The sequence below is a fragment of the Cupressus sempervirens genome, chromosome 8, assembly GCF_028749045.1.
Source record: "Cupressus sempervirens isolate cs-2001-9-10 chromosome 8, ASM2874904v1, whole genome shotgun sequence".
NCBI lineage: Eukaryota > Viridiplantae > Streptophyta > Pinopsida > Cupressales > Cupressaceae > Cupressus > Cupressus sempervirens.
In genome coordinates, this window is record NC_143125.1 from 457089438 (window position 1) to 457115499 (window position 26062).

The window sequence follows — 26062 nt, forward strand, 5'->3', positions numbered from 1 at the left end:
TTTAGAATTTATTGCATTGTAATTGAAATATAGTTCAATGGCTTTATATATATTGTAATTCTATGATTATATTCTGAAAGTATCAAATCTGAAATTACCATATTCTGAATATTGTTACTGTTACACGCCAAGTGTTTGACAAAATTCCTAAGTTCAGTTTGAGGGTTTCTGTGGCCTTTATAGAGAGGGTCATTACAGTCACCGGTCACCACATGTTGCAAGCCTTAATCAAAAAATTCTCGCAAGAGCTGCTGAAGGTAAGTGAAAAATTAAGACTTGTTTTAATATTTATGTTTCAATATGATGAATTTGTTAATTTAATCATATTTTCTTTTTTGGTTTTTATTTTTTAAATTTTGATTTTCACAGAGGTTGCTGAGACCTATTTTGACTCATCTAACACATTCTTGAGATGAATTGTGAGGGCTTGGGAGGCATTTTTAACATATTCATAAGTAAAAAACAGATCCATATGAAGGCAATCCATCATTGTGAAATTGACAAGCAACAAACATTTTGTGAGGCTGTGTTGAATATCTCCTCATTTTGATTGAGCCAATTTCAAGCATGATTTGTTTTACCAACATGGATAGGCTTTGTTGGGAGAGATATATGATGGCATCCATTCAATGATTGAGAAGATAAAGACCATCATAAATGAGAAAAAACAAGACTCTACAAAAACATGCTTAAAATAGGTGCACATAATTATGTAAAAGAGATGGAACATAGACCACTCTGCTACATCTTGCCTTCACATTGAGTCCAAAATACTGTAACACTAAGATCCTTTTCGTGGTAAAAGATTCTTTTTGTGGTAAAGAGCACCACTCTGCATAGTGATATCAAAGATCTTGAAATACATAAGGCAACATTTGTACGCTTTCAGAATCCTGAATTGCAAGATGTAGTCACAAGTTCATTCATTCATTTTGTGCACTCCAGGAATCGAAACTTTTCTTGTCGAGTTCAAGAAGGATGCTCATAGTTGGTGGTACTTCCGCAACCAACAATTATTAACATTACAACCTTTTGCAATCAAAGTTTATCAAAAGTATGTTTTATAGTTTTTAAATTTTTTTTATTGTAAAGTTTCATCTATAATCTGTGATTTTCAAAATGTTGTAACTCTGATTCTCTATGTCTTGATAGGTTGCTAGTTCTTTGGTATTTGAGAGCAATCAAAAGACATACTTCTTTATCTGCTGAGTATAATGCAATCAACTACACTCAACAAATACTAAGCCTTTTAGTTTATGTGCATTCCAACTATGCCTCCTTTTGTACCAATTTCAAAAGTCAGTTGTAGGGATGCAGACATGAGAAAGTGGGGTTTCGAGCCAAAACATATAGACTGGATGGTTTTTACTTCCCAATTTACCTCAGTTGAAATTGAAAATGTGCCAGCTAGAGAGCACAAAGGTGCCACAAGCATTGCTTGTGGTTCTTTTAATATGCTAGTATGTATATCATCTATTATTAATAGTGGTAATGGTATTTATGAATATCTTTATGATGTTGAAACCTGAGAGCTGATTGTTGACATAATTATTTTTAATTCTAATATTAAAGTTTGAACAATGAGTATATATCACGACAGTTGAGTTTGAATTGTGAATATTGTAGTATTTTATATTTTTATGATGGCATTTTTTATTATATGAAGCTATGTGGTATTCTGAACTCAATAACTGCTGCAAGTATGTATATCTTTATTATTTTATTTTTAATGAATGAGCTCAAAACAAATCCTACCCTAAGTTTATTTTGGACCAAATCTGTGAATTAGAGAGATGGAACGTAATGACCACTCTGCCACATCTTGCCTTCACATTGAGTCCAAAATACTATAGTACTAAGATCCTTTTCGTGGTGAAGAGGACCATTCTGTAGAGGGATATCAAAGTTGTTGAAGTACACAAGTCTACATTTGTACACTTTCATAATCCTGATTTGCAGATGTAGTCACAAGTTCGTTCATTCATTTTGTACACTCTAACCATTGAAACTTTTCGTGACAAGTTCAAGAAGAATGCTCATAGTTGGTGGTACTTCCACGACCAACAATTCTTAAATTATAAACTTTTGCAATCAAAGTTTTATGAAAAGTATGTTTTATAACATCTTAAACTTTTATTTATGTTAAAGTTTCATCTATAGTCTATGATTTTCAAAAAATTGTAACTCTAACTGTCTAACTTTGTCTTGATAGGTTGCTAGTTCTCTGGCATTTGGGGGCATTTAAAACACATACTTCTTTATCTGCTGAGAATCGCAATCAATTGCACTCAAGAAGTACTAAGCACTTAGTTCATGCACATTCCACATATGTCTCATTTTGTACATATAAGTCAGTTGTAGGGATGGGGACATGAGGAAGTGGGATTTCGAGCCAAATTACATAGACTTGTATGGTTCAACTTCCCAATTTACCTCAGTTGAAGTTGAAAACATGCCAGCTAGAGAGCGCAAAAGTGCCAGGAACATTGCTTGTGGTTCTTTTAATATGCTGGCATGTATATCATCTATTATTAATGGTGATCACAATATTTATAAAGATCTATAAGATGTTGAAACCTGAGAGCCGATTCTTGACATGATTATTTTTAATTTTAATATTGAAGTTTGAACAATGAGTATATTATCATGACTTTTGAACTTGAATCGTAAACATTGTAGAATTTCTGTTTTTATGACGTTCTTGTTTATCATGTGAAGCTATGTGGTTTTCTGAACTCAATAACTGTTGTATGTATATCTTTATTATTATTTTAATAACCTTTTTAATGAACAAACTCAAAAGAAGCACAACCCTAAGTTTTATTTTGGACCAATTCTATGAATTGAACCCTCAAATCTGAACCTGAAACAATACAAGGATCACTAACTCAGATTAATATATAGCCGCACAGATGATATTAGGAATAATAATAATAATAAATATTTATGAAGTAGCCTTGAAACTCTCCTTTAAAGGTAGGACATAGGTGCGTTGAGCCTTTTTTTTTTCAAATGCACATCATCAGTCGTTAAATCAATCCCTTCCATTTTCAAAACATATCATGTGGCCAAGAGATGCCTCTTGAGGCTGAATTATTTTAACATCACAACTGAGCCTTGCTCACATCAAACTTTACAACTGAACAACTAAAACAGTTTCTCATTCTATATTAGGTAAACATTTATTTCAATCATAACCAACTCACCAGAAAATACACCATGAAGTCAATATGATCATAAATACTTCTGTCAAAAGAATGAATTGATAAATTACAAATATGCTCCCGTTCTTGTTGCTTCTTACATGCAATCATTATGTACTTCTGAACTTGCTAAAATATTTTAAATTCATAATTGTCTTAAATCTTGCACAAAACTAGGATTGGATTTTTGCATTCCAGGTTTAAAAATGCAATATGCATTTGTTACATGGTAAGAGGTTAAAATGATTTCTGTTTTTTCATCTGAAGCAGCACAGCTCCTGGGATATGAGATCCCCTTGGTGGAAACAAGACGCCTTGCTTTACACATATTCTTGAATTCTGTACACCTTCAGTTCTAACCTCATGAACAAGCCATTAAATAAACCAGGCCTTGTCAATCCATCTAATCGTAGGAGTATAGAAACATGAAAATATAAGTATCTAGGTTAAGTTGCTAAAATAAATGTCTCAGATAGATTTTTTGACCCAATTTTACTTCTCAACACAGGGGGCGGTTTGATATCTGGTGTGGCAATTGCAGCAAAAGCGTTGAAGCCTGATATTCACATCTTTGCAGCTGAACCAAAAGGTGCAGATGATGCTGCTCGATCGAAAGTAGCAGGACGGATTGTAACTCTCCCTGAAACTAAGACCATTGCTGATGGACTAAGGGCTCGGCTTGGAGATCTGACATGGTAAATCTACAATATAAGTCCTTTTGATGGAAAATGTTCATTTAATTTGGTTATCAATATATATGGGCCATGAAATGACATCATGATGTAGGCCTGTTGTGCAAGATCTAGTGGATGATGTTATTGTCGTGGAGGAGAAGGAGATTGTTGAAGCTATGAAGATGTGCTATGAAATTCTGAAGGTGGTGGTGGAGCCAAGTGGAGCAATTGGGTTAGCTGCAGTACTGTCTCATCAGTTCCAAGATAGTTTGAGATGGCTACATTGCAAAAAAATAGGAATTGTGCTTTCTGGGGCCAACATAGATCTCACTGTGCTGTGGGAATCATTTCAAAAGTTATATTAGAGTTCATTTTCTCAATGCACTGGGAATCATTTCAAGCCACATTAAAGTTAGTTTGCAGATGCATACAACAGTAAGTAATATCTCAGTACACATGCATGTCTGAAATACAAGGTTACATGTTTTGTCTTATATGTTAAAACTTAAATTTTTGATTTATTAAAAAGATGCAAATGATCTAAATAATATTTGAAGATGTCATAAATCATAGCATTCAATTTCTAAAATACAGTGAGTGATACAACTTTTAGTAATGCATGCATGCATACCACTCAGCAGCTGTTACTTCATGGTGAAATCATTGTGACAAGAAATACAAACTGGGGGTCATGACAAATTATGTGACAACCTTGTGGTTCAACTACACCTGACTCACATATTTGTATACTGATCAAGTGATGTCAATTAGATCAATAGCTTCTTACACTAAGTCAATTGAAGATGCTTCCATTGGCTTTTCAAGTAAGTCAATTTGAATTTATTGATTTATGTGCTTCCTGATTGGCATGAACATTGATCTCTGCCAACTGATAGAGTGTAGAGGCTGCTGTGAATGTTTGTTCCCTTAGAGGAGGGATAGGATATCTCTGAAGGAGCCTCTTGGAGGGATAGGCTACATACAGGATGGAGGAAGGGAAAGATAAATCTAGATGCATATTTCTAGATAGGGATGCCATTGTTCTACAAACTTCCTTGCACAGGTGCCTGTGCTAATTTGAGAAATTCCCAAATCACCAACCACCTTGGCATTTTGGGGATTGTTTCTCCAATGCATGCTTATTGACTTCCAACTTTGCTGTCCCTTCCAGTTCCAAATGTCTTTTTAGATAGTTTCATGCTATCCAAGAGGATCACTTATTATTTTAGTTTTATTTGTTATTAGGCAGTCTTTTGTTCCAACTCTTACAATTTTTGTCTTGCTTCTTCTCCACAGTGCTCTTAAGTATCAACCTTCTTATGGAAAAATAGATTCACAAAATAAATGCCATTCAAAGACCTTACAAGAACTTAGTTTTTTCTTATTTGTAGAAGAGTAGGTACCTAAGCAAGCATCACAATATTACTATTTAACTTCTTGAAGAATTTTTCTGCACACATTGAGTCATCATATGTTGCAACTTGTTTTCCAAAATTTTGTTGACCAATCTAAAACACTTAACCATGTGATCTGACCACAAGCCATGAGACTAGAGACTTTTGGAACTTTATGAGTAGCTCTAGAGAGAACACTCTTTTTTAGGAATGTTATGCACAAATTTCTAGTCATTTATTATGGTGCTTCTTCCATAGTAAACTCTAAGGTTACTTCATATAGCCACAATTTTAGAGATTTTAGTTGACTTTGAAATCCTTTCTGCCTTAAAAAATATAAGAAGGAAGAGTTCTCTCACTGAGCTAAAATGTTTGCCATTTTTTTCACACATACACTCAAACCATGAAAGGAACATTTCAGTGTAGTCTAGAGTCTAGATGCTAACCGTTAGGTATTGTCAATCACTTCATGGGTGGTGCAATCCAAGGTGCACTAAGGGCTGTTCAAAACTATTTATATAAGTAACCTTTTGATGTGGATTTTGTGATCATCTCAACGTGCAGAATCAAATACTTACTATTCCAAATAAAACACCAAACTCCAACTCTCTCTTGAACAAGGAAGCTCATATGCTAAACAATGTATATGGATTGTGTGATCAAATGGGACAACCCCAAAGTTCCTTCTAATTGTGGATTTTCACTCAGTTATAATGATGTGATATGATGGTATCACAAAGGGACTTACATGATTATTCAATGGATATCAACTTTACAAATGTAAAAGATATGGCAATGCAGGCTCTTCAGCTACTTCTAGTCACACAAACTACAAAGGGATAAAGGGTTTAGGAATTATAATCTAATCCTAGGATGCAAAAAATAATGAATGTCTTTGTAACTCTACTAGACTTGGCTCTATCATTGACTTCCACCAAGCTAGTACAATTTCCTAAGGTAAATGTAAGATATTCGAAGTATTACTATTATATTAACATCATCAATGGACACATTCAAGAAGCCCTCTTCATGGTGGAAGGGAGCCTCTTCGCAGCACTATACAGTTGTGGTTAAAAAATCCTCTCAAGAGGATGAGAATCCTACATATTTTATGCAGGGTACCACTAGTTCGGATCAGGCATAGGCTGATTTGGTTGGGTGGGAGGTTCCTACTACTGATTCTACCTTGGAAAAGGCAGTGGTTGTTGATCTTGCTGGTTTGGAACAAAATGTTGTGACGGAGGTGAAAAATTCTGGTCAATTTGTTGTGTCTACTGGTTACGATCAACGTAGGATTGTTGGATCTATGATTATTGGTTTTGATAAGCGAAATTCTAGTGTTGGCTATGTCCAACATGATGTTGTTGTGACTGGTGTTGCTAGAGTTGTCCAGCAAAACATTGGAGTGGTTCCTTTGGTGGAAGTTACCTATGTTGTTTGTATTGAAAGTCTTCCTTCTAGCTTAGTTCTTGTTGGCTCTTGTTATATTATTGTCCTAAAGTCTTTGGATTCTTGGACTTGGCAAGATAAGGTTGGTATGGTGGAGGGTTGGATCCCGGCTATTGGGAAACATCATAAGAAGTCTCCTCATTTTGACATGACTCTACACTCCTAACACAAGGGAGGCAAAGGAAAACCCTAGTTTTTCCTTTTGTTTTGCGGGTTATGGCATCCTAGTTTTAAAACCCATTGGGGTAGTTTGGGCTTTGCATTCATTTTTCTATATTGTTGTTCTCTATTGGTCCTGGGTAGTGCTTTCCTTTGGACTATTTCTTTGGTTTGTATTGGTCTGATAGACATTTCTCACATTCCCTCACCTTCTAACTTTCCTACCCAACTAACTATAACAAGTACTAAACACAATAGTTACTTTATTCCGACTACAAACCACCATCAATGGACACATATTAACATGCAAGCAATAATCAAAGTAAAACTCATTAAACTTTTAGTTGACCATGCAAGGCAAAGTTATAATCAACAAGGAACTAGTGGTATGGATTAATTGAGTTCCACAAAGATTGATTTAAAATCATTTCCATCCAATTAAACTTCTACTCGACATGAAAAAAAAAATCCCACTCTAAGTGAGGGAATCTAGAAACCATGCAATACTCCAAAATGATACAATCAATCAACCATCAAGATCGACAATGAACTATGAACAATTTTGGTAGCACACTTTCTCCAAGTCTTTCCTATCTTTTACAAATGATTTGAGTTTGCTTTGTATAGAGGATCCAAGTCCAATGAGTAGCCAATTTCAACTGAGATCAATGCCCCAAATTAATCCACCAAACCCCTAATTAGGGTTTCCATAACCATCTCTAACAAATATTTAATGCTAACCTAATTACATTAATGTACCACCTCACCTTGTGGTCCAATAAGAAAATTACATTGCTTTTAGAAGCCAATAAGAGATGGGCTATTTATCACCACTAGATAAATGACACCAATTAATGGGCCAATGATAAAATGACAGATGGACTTGCAACAAATCTTCCTTTAGAAAATAATTTCCTTCAATTTTTTCCCTTTTGAAAAATTCAATGAATTCAGACATAATATTGTTGACCTCTTCAATGGGAGCACTTGACATGATTCAATTGGTTGAAGATGAATGGATGCCACCTCAACATATTTATCTTGAGACTTTAATCCCTTGATGATGAGAAAATATCTCTTGATACTCAACATTATAAAGTCCTTGTTTGATTGGGAAGACCTATATTCCCAATTTGCTTCATCTTTATGGTGTCTATCATCCTTTGAAACTCCTCACCTTGAACCTTTCCCATTGACATGTTTACAAGCTAGCTTGTACTAAAAATCTTGATGTCATCATGATGTCCTAACCTTGGTCATGTACTTGTAGAAATAATGTAGGTGTTTCATGTAGTTTAACCTTTTCATTGAACTTGGATTCCCAAAGGATATTAAAGTTTGTAATGATTTCTTTAGTTTTGACTTATTCATTTCCTTGTGTATGGTTTTGAATTTTCAATTTAGATAGTTTGCGCTTGAACTCACATTTTTATTTGCATCTTGACTAGATCTTTGATTTGGAATACCCTTTCTTGCTTGATGAATATCTCACACTTTGATGATGCTCAAGGTCTCCATTTTGTATTTAGTGTTGGAATCATGCTTGCACTTTAATCATTCAACCTCATCTCACCTCCACTTGTTCTTTTACTCGAGCTTTGCCTTTCCACCTTCATTGATCCTCTGGCTTGAAAAGTAATATTATATTGTTAAGCATTTAAAATTTACATCTCAAGCCACATGGATAATGTATATGGGGAATCAAAACTTTCAATAAAGATGTTCAATGAATATAAATATAAATTGCAAGATCTTATTTGATTTCATCCAAAATAAGTAATGGCTTCAAACATAAGCAATTCAACCATAAGATCACAATCTTCATTCAATCTCCTTATAAGGGGGATACATAGCTCTTCACCATCTCAAATTTGCCATATAAATGATGTTTACCTTGCTACTAATATCAAAATTTTGAGTCTAAAGCTCATATCTTGGGTGGCTTGAGCTTAGAAAAATATGATTTTCAGCAAAATTTGGGTTGATATTTGGTACTTGTTTGTACTTGTCTTGGTTTTTAATGTTAAGTAATTCCATATTTGGTCTTGCATTTGAGCGATCTTTCCATGCTTGACTAATATTTTGCCTAATTTGTTGGGTGTTAGGCTTGATCTCCACCTATAAATTAATTATGTATGATCAAATGGGAGTTGGGTGTTGAAATGGTTCCAACACTCAATTTATGTTGAAGGGGGAAACCAAATGTGGTGTCTCTAATTTAAGTTGACTTGGCCTTTTCCTATCTAATTCCAACCTTCCTCGAATCAATTCAAACCTCATTTCATTAACTTCGCACCTCTTCACATTTAATTCATGCATTCTTCATTTAAAGCGACTTTCTTGGACTTAAGTCATGCACACTAATTTCATATTAAGTTTGAACCTTCTCTAATGTTATTTGATCACATTCAATGCAATTTGAATGCTCCCATTGTAAATCTCACACCAATAAGGTGCTTGTTAGACTCAAATAAGGCATAAATAGAGACCCAAGTCAAAAGTTCCATGCCAATAAGGGGAATGCACTATATGCCATGTGGAAATCTAACACAAGTAAGGCAAATGCACTTCAAGGCATGAATGTGAGGCAAGGGGTGGGTGAATCATACCCAAATAAGGCACCAACTATCAAACATGACTTCACACAAAGCAACAAACCCATACAAATGAGGCGCTTGTTATAAAAACATACATAGAAAAAAATCTTGAGCAAATAAGGAAAATAAACTAAGTGTTGACCATAAATCGCCAACAAATAAGGCACTTGTCCTAGACTTGGGTAGTACTATAATGCAAATAAGGCACTTAGGTTTGATCTTGAGCATGTGCATCATAGCTTTGGAGTTATCGCCTTTAAAGTTTATCGAATTATTGTTAATAAATTCACACTCACACCCCAAATACAAAATTCATATTTCTATTTTGATCTTCTCACATTCAAATTTAATCCATACCATGACCATTCACACTCGCCTTGGTTGTTCATACTTACCTTGATCAAAATTTCATTGCTCTTGATAATAATTTGATCAATATTAATTTTAGCTTGCAAATTGTCAAATTCTCTCAAGCTTCACCCAATTTATTCCTTTGCTTGTATTTCATAATTTTCCCATGCAATCAATCATGACCAATCTAACACCACAAATCTCTCTTTCTAAGGTTTGAACTCTCAAAATGTTGACAATCTACTCTCACACTAAGACCCACTAACAACAAAAGAAAAATAGGGGTTCCCCATCTGTAAGGAAGTGATAGTGTGAAAATATCACAACATGACTAATTTTCAAATATTAATAGATTTTGACTACCATTAACTATGCATACCAATAATGAAACAAATTAACAATCATTGAAAAAGTAAATTTTCAATGATTCAATGTCATAACACCAATGGTTGCTATCAAAATAAATAGAAAAAGATGCACCAAATTCACTACTCACCCATTATATTAGAGTAATTTTATAGAGATATTTTGATTTGGTAAAAAGTAGAGTGCAAGCATAAATTCATAGCTCTAACCCCAATTTTATAATACAAACACCATCTAGTTTTGCAAAAAAAATCAATGTAGATGGGACCTACCAAATTATGCAATCTAAATATTGTGACACAAATGCTCTCAAGTAATGCACAACTCAATTCTCACATGCAAGACTACATTTGGCCCTATTCCCAAATGTTGCATGTTGTAACTAGATCTGCATATCTATAACAAGTAAGATTTCTTGCCAATACATAGTGTTGCTAAATAGTAACAATTATTTAGTGTACATTAAATGCATTGCAATTCATTTCAAATATCTTTAGAAGATTTGGTCCTAGGCATGTGGTTTATTTTTATTTTTGAGTTGATGGCACTTAATAGTTTGTACTCATTTATTAAGTATGTGCAAGTCTAAACCTTAATTAATAGGTAGATTCTCGAAGCAATCATCATAAATCACGACTCCTTTTGTGTGATGTCCATACATTCAAGTTGAATATAATCCCATCAATTAGGGAACTTCTCCATCTAGAAGTAAGATGAGTTAGTTTTCATATATAAAAGATACCTTTCCTACTTGTGAATTTCAAAACACCACTAATATACTTTTTGGTATCTAGAAAGATTTGTCTTACCCAGATAGGCAATACTTGATTAGATATTGGCTATATTAAAATAAGGCCATAATTGGCATTAGGTTGCATGTCAATAAATCATTTGGGAAAATGTATAACTACATATTCTAGTTTGATTTATGCTCAACACTTAGTTTATTTTCCAAATTTGCTCAAGTTTTTTTAGAAACAATGTAAGCAAACATGGATAGTAATGGAACACAATATGTTCACATAGGAATACCCTTAAAAGGGAAAAATATTGTAAGAGTGAGCCAAAATACCCATACCACTATGTCTTAGTCTTAAAGAGTGTCTTATTATCCCAATGACTTATTGGACTCTATGGCATCAACAGCTTAAAAGGCCCAATGCTTTTACACTTCTTCAACTCCATGAATCTCCCACTCTTTGCTTATATTTGTAATAAAACAAAAATATAGGAGGGTATCTATAAGAGATATTCTTAACAAATCCCTATAGAAGTTTAAGTAACATCATAATTCCTTGTTTGTGCAAGAAGCTTAACTTATAACCTCTAGAAGAGCAACAAGCATCATTTTCTATAAATTGTCTTCTTATATAGGCATAATGGACTAAATCACCACTTCATGCAGACACACTATTAGTTAATTTTGTTAGGAAGAATATGTAACAAGTGCAAAAGATTTCAAATTGCTAAGATGACTACAAAATTTCCTCGTGTCAATTAATGCTTTTGTTTGGCATTGGCTAAGTTCCAAACAAAATTCACCAAAGACAAAAAAGACAAACTTGTTTTTTTTCCAGGTTTACCAAATGCAAAAAGTTTTATTGTCTCTAATGTTGATTTCTTCAATGGTTTTGTCAAGATGTTTCAATCATCTCAAGAATGTCTTAATCATTAAGAATATTCATTTGACTATAATTTTTCTAAATAAATCTTAATAACAAAGTTTTCTACATCTTCTCGACAAAGAATAAATACACACATTGTTCTAAACAAGTATCTTGATAAAATTTATAAATAATACAAACTAAGAAAAAAATTTAAAGTATTATAATAATATAAGACAATAAGTTCTCTATATTGAATTGATTTGCAAACCAAAATTCATTTTAAGAAAATACATTTAATAATATTTTCATCACAAATTATAATCACTTAGACAATCACAAAATTCAAAATATTGATAAGATTTTTCATATTGCATTGATTACATCTTATATTGCAAATGAACTTTGATCATCTTTTGTGCTTTTACTATGCAATTTTATAATCATCTTTTGTGCTTTTACTCTAGCATTTTATACCTACATTTTTCACTTTATGTCAATGGGATTTGGAAAATTGATCTGCTTCCATAAATTTTTTAGAGCTTTTAGGAGTCTCTTAGATGGTGTTATAGTATCATATACATTATGAGACATTCAACTCTAATTTTAGTGATCTTGTTGTTTGTTCAACATTGTAATTTTTTAAAATTCTTTTAAATGTTGATGTTTAATTTTAGATTTTTTGAAAGATAATGTTGGTTTTTTTATACAAATAAGTTAGCATATTAAAATGTTGGAACCTTTATTTTTATATAAAAAATTACACTAATATGAGTAGGCATACATTACTACAAGCCTCTTCCATAATATTGCTTATTTTGAATAAAATATTAAAGATTTTTTTAAAAAATCATTGGATGGACAATAATTATATATTATTAGTTTTTTGTTTTTTCTTAGATATATTAGAAATTTATTTGTGGAATTTGTTTGGGATGAAAGTATTAACTAAAATTGTCTGTCTTTCTGTCATGTGGGATTGTTTTCTAAGCAAATTAAAAACATGTTATTTAATTGAAGTAACAATTTCTTTTTGGATAGAAGAATTCAAGTTGTTAATTAACTTTTTATTATACCCCATGTTAAGGTCACTCATCTTCTAGGATGTCATCTAAAAACAATATGAAAACAATAATTAGAAAATGACTTTAGTCGAAGTGGGATGGTGATGTTGGTTTTAATCCTAGTTGTTAGGCTTGTTGTGTTTAACCAAAAGATAACTGTTAGATTGTTACGAACCCAAAAACTAAAGTGTTCTGCCTTGCTTCAAGGTGGATTATTTGAGCCACAAAAAATGACAAGTCATGGAAATTTCTTGTTCGTTATCAACTTTGTCAAAATGTGGCTAATAAGAATTAAAGCCCAAAACTAAAGGGTTGTGTCTTTGCTTCGAGGTGGATTATTTGAGCCACAGAAAAATGACGAGTCATAGAAAATTCATGTTCATAGTTGAATTTGTCAAGATATAGCTAATAAGAAATGACAATCTATAAATCAATTTGTTAAAATTATTGTCCCCGCTTTTCAATTTCAAGGCTTATTTTCCCTTCCAATCCATTTGAAAGGCTTGGAAACAGACTTGTCAATTTCTTCAATGGAATGGTTCATCTCTTTACATTCAACTTTGTTCATCATCAATCTAATGGAATATATTGGAACTATTGTCAATGAGGAAGGAGAATGTTGTTGTTGCCATATAGGTTGTCATTTGATGCCAATGCTCTCTTTTTACCTATTTTGTTATGATTCTCACATACTCAATGATACAAATTGATAGTGTTTTGATTTACAATTCTTCACATAAATATGTATGGCAAAAAACTTTTGATAGTGTGTCTTGGTGTTATTGGTGTACTATATTCAAGTGCTCATGACTTTTGTTGCTTTGGTTGGGTAGCATCTTGGTCAAGTAACTTTGTTTTCTAGTTTCTTAGTTCCTTCGAAACAGGACAAATATGTATGTTTGCACTTTGTTGCATGAATATATTTGATACTATAACTTTGGGACAAAATCAAGGACTGAGTAAAGCTTGTGAACTTAAGTGGACATCGATTTTTACAATAAATTGGTCTACATATGGAAGCAAAGGTGAAGTATGTTGTGATATGGAGCCTAATCAGACTCATAGGTTAATGTTTTCTCACTTTATTTGGCATGGTTTCCCTCCAAATTTTATTATAAGGGTTTGGGGGCAACGCCCCCAAGATAGGGTCAAGGGGCAGCACCCCTTTTTGAGGTTTTGGGGCAAAGCCCCAGGTGTGCTCCTTTTCAACTGACTTTATTATTGTAAAAGACACCAATTGCTATTTTTCTATTAGATGACTTATTCAAGCCCTAATTTTGTATGTGGCAAAAAGCTTGTATAAAATGGCTTAGGGTTAGGGATTTTATAATGTATGATGAGATTGTAGCTTCTTTTGGCATTATTGAGTTATAAGGGATTGCGGATTGTAATCAAATTGTAATCACTAGATATTAAGAATATTGTACTTGTTGTTTGGTGGACATAGCCCAAGTATTGGGTGAACCACGTTATCTTTGTGTCTTGTGCTCTCTTTTGTGTGATTTATTATTTTTTGATATTGGTTTTGTTTGCATGCAATTTTTGTTTATGTCTCGTTAATCCTAAGAAGGTATATTATTGATGAAATGTTTAATAATTTATCCTAACTAACTACTTTGTACTTGGGCTTGGTCGACACAAAATATGGTTGGAAACAATATCCATTATAAAGGAGAGAGGAAAAAATAGAGATATGAGTGTAATAATATATGTGAATGTGATGTGAATGTCAATCTGCAAAAATATAAAGCCTATGAAAACCAGTGTAGGATAGATGTTGAGTGTGTCAATTATGTGTTTTGAACTACAAAGGAGCTAATCTATGCATACACAACATGCAATTGTAATAGTTATTTTTGTAATCTCAACAACGAGTCTCTTTTTTCTCTTGGGAGATGATTTGTGCAATGAGCATTGTAATACTCTTGTAACTAGTTAAACAATATTGACAGCTAACCTTCTATGTGGGTTTTCCCATTTGGATTTTCTACAATAAAAATGTAATATTGTTTTATGCTCATGTCACTCGTGTTTTAGTTGTTTATTTAGCTTTTTCTTAAGTGCATGAGGAGTATAAAAAGATATTTATAAAGTTAAAAATATTTAGGCAATACCTAATTCACCCCTCACCTCATAATTAGGACTATTCCACAATTTGTGTAAGATTTTTGGTTCCTTGGAGAAGGGTTTTAACCACCTAATGAATATCTTGTAAAGCTTGAAGAACTTGTAGCCATGAAAAATATTGAAGAAATTCATGAATAATTTGTTAATCTCTCTTGTTGATTTTGAGAATGTAGAAAGTAAAAATAAGAATTTGAAAGAAAACATGAAATAGTAAATTGAATACATCAAAATACTAAGAGAACATATCAAGAAGTTCAAAGAAACACATAAGAAAGTGAGCAAGAAATTAAAGAAAGAAATTAAACAATTGTCGATGTAAAGTGGGAGTTTCAAAAAACAAGATAGTTGAATAATACTTCAAAGGAATAATCAAATCAAAGATGTGTAAATCTTGAATGAGAAGTAATGTATTTCAAGACATGAGACAAGATAAAGGAAAGCACTCCAAAACTTGATAAAAGTATGGAAAAATTAAGAGCCTTAAAAGACAAAGGAGGATTAGGTTTTGTATCTAGTGAATGTTCAAAGTAGAGAACAAAAGAGAAGGATAAACAAGAAAATTGAAGATGTAATGCCTTAACAAGGAACCTTTAGAACAAATGATCAAACATGCACTAGATAATTTATTTGTAAAAGAAGAATGTCATCAACAATATATGAACGTCAACAAAAAGAAACAACATAACCAGTTAAGAATCATAGAATGATATGGCATGCATAAGGGTTCCTAGACCACTAGAACCACTCAATTGGAATAATATAGTCATTCTCCATGGTCACATCTTGAAATCCCAGACAACACACCACAAGCTTCAAGGAACAAAGATGGTCAATGACACAACTTCCCTTGGAAGAAACCAAATCAATTCGCAATGGCCAATTGTAGTAGGTTCATTTTAAGCCTAAACAAAAAGTGAGCTAGACTTAGTCGAATCAAAATAGAAAATAAGAAGTGCACGCATGAAAATACTTTGGAGAACACAAGGAATTTAATGCCAAAGTCCATTTTTCACAAACCCTTGGAAACTACAAATTGTGATAAATGCACATAAACACAAAATTCTATGCACAATTTAGCAATACAAATGTGCAAAAAAAAAGGATGAAAGTGTAGGATTTTTTTGTGAATGTGCAAGACATGCAAACATATGGACATGGGCAACAAATGAATGCATAATATTGCCCAAAAGGTAAATTTAAAAAATAAATAAAAGTGTTGATAAAAACATACAAACTAATAAGGCACATCTCTACAATAGAGACTTTGGGATACATGAAATTGAGGGTGACTCTCTTGATATGATCACAAACAAATATAATTAAAATTAATCTACTATGCATAACCAAAATACTAAGGTATTTAAATAAAAATTCAAAGGGATATAGAGATGAGCACATCATGCATGGCACTCCACCAATGGAAGTAATCACCACATGTATGGCATTCCCCAATAAGTGATGTGTCACTGAACTCGACCATGGGGTGTCAGAGGGGAAATTTGCACAAAGATGAGGAAAAAATATTAGTAGCATTGAATGATAGTCAAAATCAAGAAACTAACAATCATAGAGCCTACAAACAATAGAATTTAAGCATATAAATAAAGAGAAAAGAAATTATCTAAAGTAAACACGCAATTCTCATCTATGCTTATCTACTGATATTATCTCTTTGCAATCTATTAGAATCCGGGTTGATGAAGCTCAATGTTGATTTCTACACCATTCTGACACATAGATTTGAGAAATAACTGAAAACGGTTACTTGATTGATGAAAAATGGGAAAGCTTAAATTAGTGAGCATCTCTCAAATAAGAAATAGGAATGTGGGGTCCCACAGGATCATTTAAGTGTAGTAAGTTGGAATTGTAGAGGTTATCCATGGAGAAGAGGTCCTAGGTTGGGGTCCATAGCAGAGGGGAAATATATTATCATCCTAGTTTAAACACACAAGCATGAAGGGTGCAGGCTCCTAGTTACAGGAAGTTTTCAGTTTGGAACAAAGGGAAGGATACAAGGAAAGGTCATGGGTGAATGATAGTACTTATCAAGGAGAAGTGGGACGATTTGTAGAAATTTAAAAGTAGACCCAAACAAATAATACATATGTAAATGAAACTATTTTTAGTTTGGTTGCTTGCTATTTTGCTCCAAAGAACTCTAAACTATACAAGAGACAAAACTTGGAAAAAAAAGACCCATTTGCTTCATTAAAAAAGGATATATCTCTATTCAACAACTTGGGGGCAATTATGCTTGTTTGAGACTTCAATGCTAGGAGAACCAATAATCAATAGTTGCAATTGAACATAAAAGAAGGGGATGATAACCCTTTATGGTTAGAAGAAAATGATGACCATTCTTGGAAGAGAACCTCTCAAGACAATAAAGGGGGCGTTTCACATTTCGGGGCATAACTTTTGGGGATGTGTAGTCTTTTTGGTGTGGTTATTTGCAATGGCATGAGCAGTTGGCCAACATCAAGGGATATAATGTGCAAAGCATATAATGGACAGAGTATGGTGGACTAAGTGATTTGTTCTCAAAATTGGATTCCTAGTGATAGATTTCAATGCCGGGGAAGCTTCTATAGAAATGAAATCTGATCACATGCTTCTTTATTTTAATTTGGACTTCGTCCCATATAACCTACATAATGAATGTGACTTTCACATGGAAAAGGTAGCCACTAGTAGCAAGAGAATACTCAAAAATCAAGCAAACAAGGACATATTCAGGGCTACTCTCAAACAACAATTTCTTGAGACAAACACAAATAGCATGGGTGAATGGATCAACATTGATCTAGAACATGTACACAACGACTTGATTATCCCTATTCTTCACAAAGAACTTAAAGAATGTAAAGGATCTCACAATAATAAGAGGGCTACAAATACTTTTCCTGCTAACACGTGCTATGATGAGGCAGCCAAGAGATCTTTGAAAGGAAAGTATACAAACAAAGAGGACAAGAAGAAATGTATAGGGTTGGTTCTGTGAAAGAAAATAGATTATGTAAATGCAAGATGTGAGGAGTTATTAGCCCTAAGAAAACACAATCCCAAAGAGTTTTGGAAAGAATTGTAACAAAGGAAAGAACAAAACAAAAACAATATCACTGCTACACATTGGGTAGAATATGCGAAGTTACTTTATGATTGCATTGAGGAGAAAGAACCACCTCTCGTGGTGACCTCTTCTTTTGAGCTCTTCATAGTAGAGGGCATCAAACTTAGAATAAAGAAGTTAGCAAATGGCAAGGCAAGTGACATAGAGGGGCTGCAAGCTGAATTTTTGAAATGGGTAGTTGATCTCCTAATTCCTCACATAAAGGAGATCTTTAACAAGGCCATTCAGGATAGATTTCTGGATGATTGGACCACTAGTATAGTTATACCTTTATTTAAGAGTAGGGATATTAACAACCCATCTAATTACCACACTGTAATGGTCAACCCACTATTCATAAAACTTTTTATGAGCATGGTGGAACACAAGATCAACAGATTGGTAGAAATGGAAGGAAAAAGAGCAAAAGGACAAGTAGGTTTCATACCAAGACATTCTACTATTCATCATTGTGTCACTCTTAGGTATCTAATAGAGAAAGTATGGGACAGCCAGGGGGGGAGAAGCTTTTTGTTTCTTTGTAGACTTCATGAAAGAATTTGATACGGTGCCTAGAGACAAGCTATGGAAAAGAATGGAAGAATTAGGCATCTCGGATGTGTACAGAGCAACAATGCATAGACTTTATGAGAAAGTTGGAGCAAAAATCAGAACTAAAGAGGAATATTCAAGCATTTTGCGAGTGATATTGTTGTGAAGCAAGGATGGTTGTTATCCCCCACTTTGTTTGGCTTATATATTGATAAACTAGAAGCTTGGCTAGATGAAATTGATGGGGAAGAGGTCCAATTAGTTGCCTATGTGGTGATCTTCTTTACACGGATGATCTAATCTTAATATCAAAAACTTCTCAGGGATTAAAAGATTGCTCAGAGGCATTAGGGCACTTCTATCAGGAAGTGGAGATGTAGGTGAACAATTCCAAGACAAAAATCTTTTTTTTTTCTTTGAAAAGAAAAGAAAATCATTCAAGTTTTCTTTTTTAAGGCAACCCATTAGAAAAGGTGGAATAGTACAAATATTTAGGGATTGACTTCAACCATAGGTTCAGTTGGGAGACTTGTAGAGTTAAAAGGATATAGGGGGGATGGAAAGCACTATATTTGCTACAAAATAGATGTAGGAATGTCGAGCTATAGGACTGGAAGACCAAGGAAACTCTATTTGGTTTTTCGGTCACTCCAATTGTTCTTTATGGTTGCGAGATTTGGGGGGAAGCATGACAAAGTGTTGGTGGAAACAACATGATAGGATCCAAAAATACGTAATCACTACTAATATCAAGGTCAAGATTTTTGTATCTTATGAAATCCCATTAGTGGAAACCATTATGTACCCATTTGAGGGGGCTGCCATAACTCAACTAATAAGTTATTTAAGGAAACTCGACAACATGGATATCCAACATTGGCCCAAAATTGCAATGAAAGAGGATTTGGCTCATAGGAAGAAGACTTGAATGAGGCAAAACATAAAGTGGTTGAACACATGGAATATCAAGTTGCAAGAGTGTCCTACCACCAACACAGAAATAAAGAAATTTTTCATGGGAAAATTTCAAACTGCCATGTGGTCTCTTAACATGGGTCGAAAAAGACACATTATATCAAAAATTTCCATCCTTCTAGTGGGCATGGGGATCAAGCATATCTTGGGTCAGCTATTAATAGTAAGGCTAGAATGTTAATTTCTTAGTTGAGGATTGGTAGATGAGAGAAGCCTAAAGAGGAGTGGCAGGAGAGCATTTGTAGATTCTGGGAAAAGGGGTGGTTGAGATAGAATGTCACTTTCTTACTAATTGCAAGGCATATGAGGATATTCGAGCCCAATATAGGGTCATTTAAGGGAATGGCATAAGCTTACAGAGTTTGTTCAATGATAATAAGATACAAAAGACTGTTGGTTTGATTGTTAAGATTTATAGCGAGAGGTTAGATCCGGAAAAGAATCAAGATTAATGCTTTTGATTTGTGGTCCATTAGACTAATGGTCTCGTGGACGTCATTAAAATCCTCCATTCATTCATTCAAAGTTAGATTATAAGAAGTTGAGATCCTTTAAATGTAATAGAAGGTGGCGTTTATATAGATTTTCTAGAATTGAATGGATGATCAAAGATTGAATTGAGGTACAGACTAATTTTTTTTGGTTAACTTTCAAAGATAAAGATTTATTTTCAATTTAAAATTAAAAGCAAAGAGTTTGATTTTAACAATACGAATTTACAAAATGTTTTTTTGAGAAAAGAATTGATTTTTTATTCTAAAATAATTTTATAAATTAAAAATTTTGATCAGTTCCAAGATTTTTTTAATTCTAAAATAATTCTTGTAATTTATAAATTTTGATGAGCTCAATAAGATTTCACAGACTTTTAAGGATTTTTGAATTTGAATTGAATTATAAATTTAGCTTTGAAGAAAGATGAAATTATTTAAAATTAATTTAGAATTAATTAAAAATTAAAGGATTTTTCTCCAAAGTAAAAATAGCAAGCCACTATAATATTAATTTTATTAAATTCTAGTCCAGCATAGCTCGATACAAACCAGGGAATAAAAAAAGACAGAAGAATCCACCCAAAGTCCTATCATAACTCAGTTCAGTGCTGACAGATTGAAGAAACGAAAAATCTCCCTAACACTTGCTTCATCCCTTCGTTCTCCGATGACTCCCAAAACACAAAGATTTGCCTGCCTAACTCAATGACCGCAATAATAGAGCAGCCTTATGAATCATCGAGGCCACGTTGAAATGAAAAATATGTGTCAACTATTGACCACCATTTTCTACAACGGTGTCCCACATACACTCAACTTGCCTTCAATTATTAATACCATAACCTGAAAAGCGGTGTCTTCACTAACATGGGGCACATTGCCTGTTCTATTGCGCCATTAGAACCTAGGCTAGTGCTAAACCCCTCTCTAAACATGTAGCTTACATAAAAACTCCTACAGTTACCACTGTTATGTTTCAAGACACCCAATTGAAGTAAATGTACTTAGTAAAAATTATCCATCTTGCACAGATAAATCACTTTCCAATGGCTGCTTGACATTATCTCTCCACTATCTCTATATGAAAGTTCTTATTCTCTCACCCACGTAGCACACAATTGCAATGTGAACTCCAAAACTACCACACTTCGCATTACATGCTATGACTTGTTCTCTCACCACCATGACACACCTGAACCAAGTGAATTCCAGAGTAGAAAATGCAAAACAACATACCTTATTAACCTTTGCCATATCGATGTCATATTCTGTTGGAAGAGCCATAAACTTTAACAAATTAACTATGATACAAGGTGTAAGTTAATTAAGAATGCAAATGAAATGTACAAAACAACACGACACATAAACGTAGATGTTTATTGTGGTTCACCACAATTTGTGGTTACGTCCACATTGAAAGTAGAGGAATTATACTGATGAAATAGAATGAGTTTACAAATAGATGCCATCAATATTTATAGATCACAATTGACCAGCCGAAGAGACACAATATTATTGGAGGGAAAACACCAATGACCACTGGCCTTCAAATACTCAACAATCTCCCACCTGAAGACAACATATGCATTAGTTGATCATCCATTCGCCTACTCTACATGCTGATCTACTTCTTTTTAACAAGGCCAAGAGAAGTCCTGGCACATTCGAACTTCTCCTTGGCAACAACCTTCATCAACATGTCTGTCAGATTGATCTTTGTATCAATTTTGGCAACCTTTAACTTCCCTTCTTCTACCACATAGCGAACATAGTGAGCATGCTTGTCAATAAGTTTGGAGCGTCACTGAGAGGAATGATTGTGAGCCATAAAAATTCCACTCTAACTATCAAAAAATAACACATAATCATCTTGTTGCCAATGTAGATCATTGAACAAGCATTGCAACCAAATCATCTCTCTAGCACCTTTGGAAAGAGCCAAGTATTCGGCTTCAACAAAAGAAAGTGCAACACAATGTTGCAGCCTTGAGGCCCAACTAATGGCTGCCCTGAAAAATATGAAAGCATAACCATTAGTAGACCTACATTTTTCTCAATCTTCGGCAAGATCTGAATCACTGAATCCTTGTAGCTGAGTGTGATTTCTACCAAAACATAATGCATAATCAAAAGTACTCTTGAGATACTGCAATATCCACTTGACCACTTCCCAATGAGGCTTCCTAAAATTGCTCATGAATCTACTAACTACTCCCACTGCATGAGCAAAGTCAGGACACATAGAAACCATATCATACATTATGCTACCAACCACTGATTTATAAGGGACATTACACGTAAAGTCCTTCTCTTCTTGTGTTTTGGGACACAAATCACAAGTTAGGTGGAAGTGAGGAGCAAGAGGAATAGGAACATGTTTTTCTTCAGCCATACCAAACCTCTCTACAACTTTGTCAATGTATGATTGTTGTGACAAAGTAAGTACCTTTTTTTTGTCTATCTCTACTGATAATCATTCCAAGAATATCTTTGACAGCCCCTAAATCTTTCATGGCAAACCGAAAAGCTAACTATTTCTTTAATTTGTTGACTATTTGAGGAGAGGAACCAACAACTAACATGTCATCAACATGGAGTAGAAGAATGAAAAACTCACCACTAGGAAGTCTTTTATAGTAGATGCACGAATCTGATTCACATCGCATACAAACTTTTCTTCAATCCGCAATAGAGATGTTCTTTCCCCTTTTGAAAAAAGCCTTTAGGTTGTTCTATGTACAATTATTCATTGATGTCACCATGTAGAAAAGTCATCTTGACATCAAGCTGTTCAAGCTCAAGATCCCAAATGGCTACCAATCCCAAAACTGTTCGAATTGTAGTCATCCGTACAACTGGTGAAAAAATCTCTGCAAAATCTAGCCTCTTTTTTCTGAGCATACCCTTTGACAACTAGCGGAGCATAGTACCTCTTTCTGTCACCATCTTCCTCATTCACCTTAAATACCCAACGGAATCCTAGGTTTTATTGGTTTTAAGAGAATTCATCTCTTCTTCCATCACAATCATCCACTCATTTTTATCAGTACTTTAGCAAGCATCTTTGAAATTAGAAGTTCAATCTGATCACAAATTAAAATCTTAGGCTCTGCCTCCTTAGAGTAAAGCAATTCATAATCTGAATATTTTGCAGACATTCTTCTCTGCCTTTTATACTGCCTTAATTCCTAAATGTGTTCCTCATGTTGAGATTGGCTTCTTACCAATTCATAATCACTCCCCTGTGAAGATGTACAAGCTGGTTAAGAAACATCCAAGTCTCATTCCCTATGGCCATGATGTGTTTTAGCATTTGAAGAACCAAACACATTAGTTCTCAATTCTTCCTATGACTTTTGTATAGCAAGGCACGTGCCAGGAGGGACAAAATTAGTCCCATCGTGGACTATTGTAGATGAAACACCCAAACCCATGGGGTTCTGAGAACAATCCTTCATTTTATTTCTAGATGACCAAGGCACGACAGGGGCAGTTCTATTATTAACCTGTGAAAGATGATTGGCTCCAATGTAAGTCTCCACATAGGGTCCACCGTGGACATTGTTTCCATCGGGCAAGGATGAATGGAGTTGTTGAGAAACTCCAGCTCTATGTTTGGAAGAATTTGGCACCCAAGAAGATGCTCCATAGCGGTGAGAGAGGTTTGAAGAAGGCTCATCAATTGGCAACAGATCTATCACTATCTAGAGGTGAAGACTAGAACCCAAACCATGTGAGGAAGGAGCCCACGCAGTTTGTTGACCATTGTGCACATTACACAATGGGAGAGCATCATGAATAACTTGCCATGTGGAGCAGAGTGGGTGGCACAACTGTTCACCATGGTTTCATGTGAGACACCGCAATCTTTAAGAGGATGAAGAGGTGGACTCCCGATATAGTGAGCGACTTGTATGGAGTAGACCACAGAGCTTGTATAGCATGCCAGTTTTCAAAAACATCTCTTCTACCATGTCAATGAAGAACTTCAGTTGATTGGGATGCCCATACACCCTGTGTAGCATAACATTTGGTGAGCTTGCAATCGATGCTCTACCTGATTGCTGTGAAGTTTAGTAGGAACATGCTCTGTCTATTGTAGTGATGGAAAAATATGAGAAGAAGATTCTGTGATATTTTGGTATGAGTCACTATATGTACTATTTGATGACATATTAGGAAAAGGAGCTAAAACAAAGGTAGGAGTAGTAAGCATAGGCTGAGATTATGGATTTGATAAAGAATTATTCTCATTAAGCAAAGACATAGCAATAAATTCTTCAGTAGATACTTCCTGAGATGTCGATTGAAGACTTAAAATTTTTGTCTCCTTAAAGACCATGTCTCTACTCCACATGATCTTCTTTGCAACAGGATCCCATAATCGAAATCCAAACTAATCTTCACCATAGCCCATGAAGATACACTGGTGTGATTTAAGGAACATGAACAAATGCTTGGCACTCAAACACTCAAAGATGTGAGTAGGAAATCCTTCTACCCAACCATTCCTCTTCCAGAATTCCAAAGTCCAAACAAGATGAAGGACTTCAATTAATCAAATACATTGTTGTATTGTAAGCCTCTACCCATAATTCTTTGCTTAAACCAACATTAGATAGCATGCATCGAACTTTCTCAAGTATGGTTCAATTTAATCTTTCCACTGCCCCATTTTCTTGAGGGGTCAATGACACAACTTTCACCTATCGAATACCTTGATATGTACAAAAGTTATCAAACCCCAACGAATAGAATTCACCTCCATCATTTGATTTTAAACATTTGATTTTGTGCCTGCTTTGATTTTCAACAAGAGCTTTAAAAACTTTAAATTTTGAGAAAACTTTAGACTTTCTAAACATCATATAGACCCAAACCTTTCTAGTACAATCATCAAGAAAGGAAACAAAGCAATTTGCGCCTCCATGAGAGGTTAACTCTGTTGGACCGAAGACATCCAAGTGCACTAAATCCAATGGTGTTGTCTTCTTCTCATGAACATTCTTCAAAAAACTAACACATTTTTGTTTCCCATGAAGACAATGCTCACAGAATTCTAAATCTACTGACTGGAGACTCAAAAGTTGATCTCGATTAAGCATAACTTCTAGCCCCTTTTTGTTCATGTGGCCTAATCTTTGATGTCAAAGTGTTGCATCGCTGTCCACAACTATCACCACAACTCCCACCTCATCATTAGTTTCTACAACATATAGGCTGCCAATAATATCCCCTTTGGCAATAACCATCTAACCCTTGGTAATTTTCCATGTGTCTGTGAGAAGTGTAAGAAAACTTTGAGCATATAACTGACTTACGAAAATCAAATTTCTTTTCAATTTGGGAATATGCCTAACATCCTAAAGTAATAATTGAGTACCTCCTTCTATTGATAACAAAATATCACCCTTTCCTACAATTTCACAAGCTTTGTTATCACCCAAATAAACATTCCCAAATTTACCTTCCTTGTACTTTGTGAAGGCTTCGTTGCAAGAAGATGCATGAAATGAAGCCCCAGAGTCAATTACCCATGAATTTGAAGTTGTGTCACTTGTCACAAGAACCAAAACACCATCACCCTGATCATGAATGATGTTTTCTCTGCTGTCCAAAACCTTTTCTTGAGCCCTTTTATATTTTCTACAATCCTTTTTAATGTGACCGACCTTTCCACAAAACCAACAACCACTTTGTCTACCCTAGGACTGCAATCTTCTAGCTGATTGTGACCTTGGGTTGTTTTTATTTATGCCTCTATGTTGAGTTCTTCATCTATTTTTCATACTAACCATCGTTAGTGCATCCTCAGATGAAGATTCTTTATTGGTTCTCCTCATGTCTTCACTAAGAAAAGTAGAAACCACCTCATCATAGATCAACTTGCTTTTGCCGTTAATGGAAGTGTTGACCGATGTTACCACACCATCCTAGATAT

At 34.3% G+C, this 26062-nt stretch overlaps 1 protein-coding gene across 1 annotated transcript in view; it reads left to right on the forward strand.

Moving 5' to 3' along the window:
• Positions 1–4444, forward strand: part of SR (serine racemase) — a 218527-nt gene extending 214083 nt beyond the window's left edge. Inside the window, exons 6-7 of the mRNA XM_089798071.1 lie at positions 3712–3898; positions 3990–4444. Of these exons, the coding sequence (XP_089654197.1) occupies positions 3712–3898; positions 3990–4242 (440 nt within the window). The 3' untranslated portion in view covers positions 4243–4444. The remainder of the gene's footprint in view (positions 1–3711; positions 3899–3989) is intronic.
• Positions 4445–26062: the final 21618 nt, after the last annotated feature.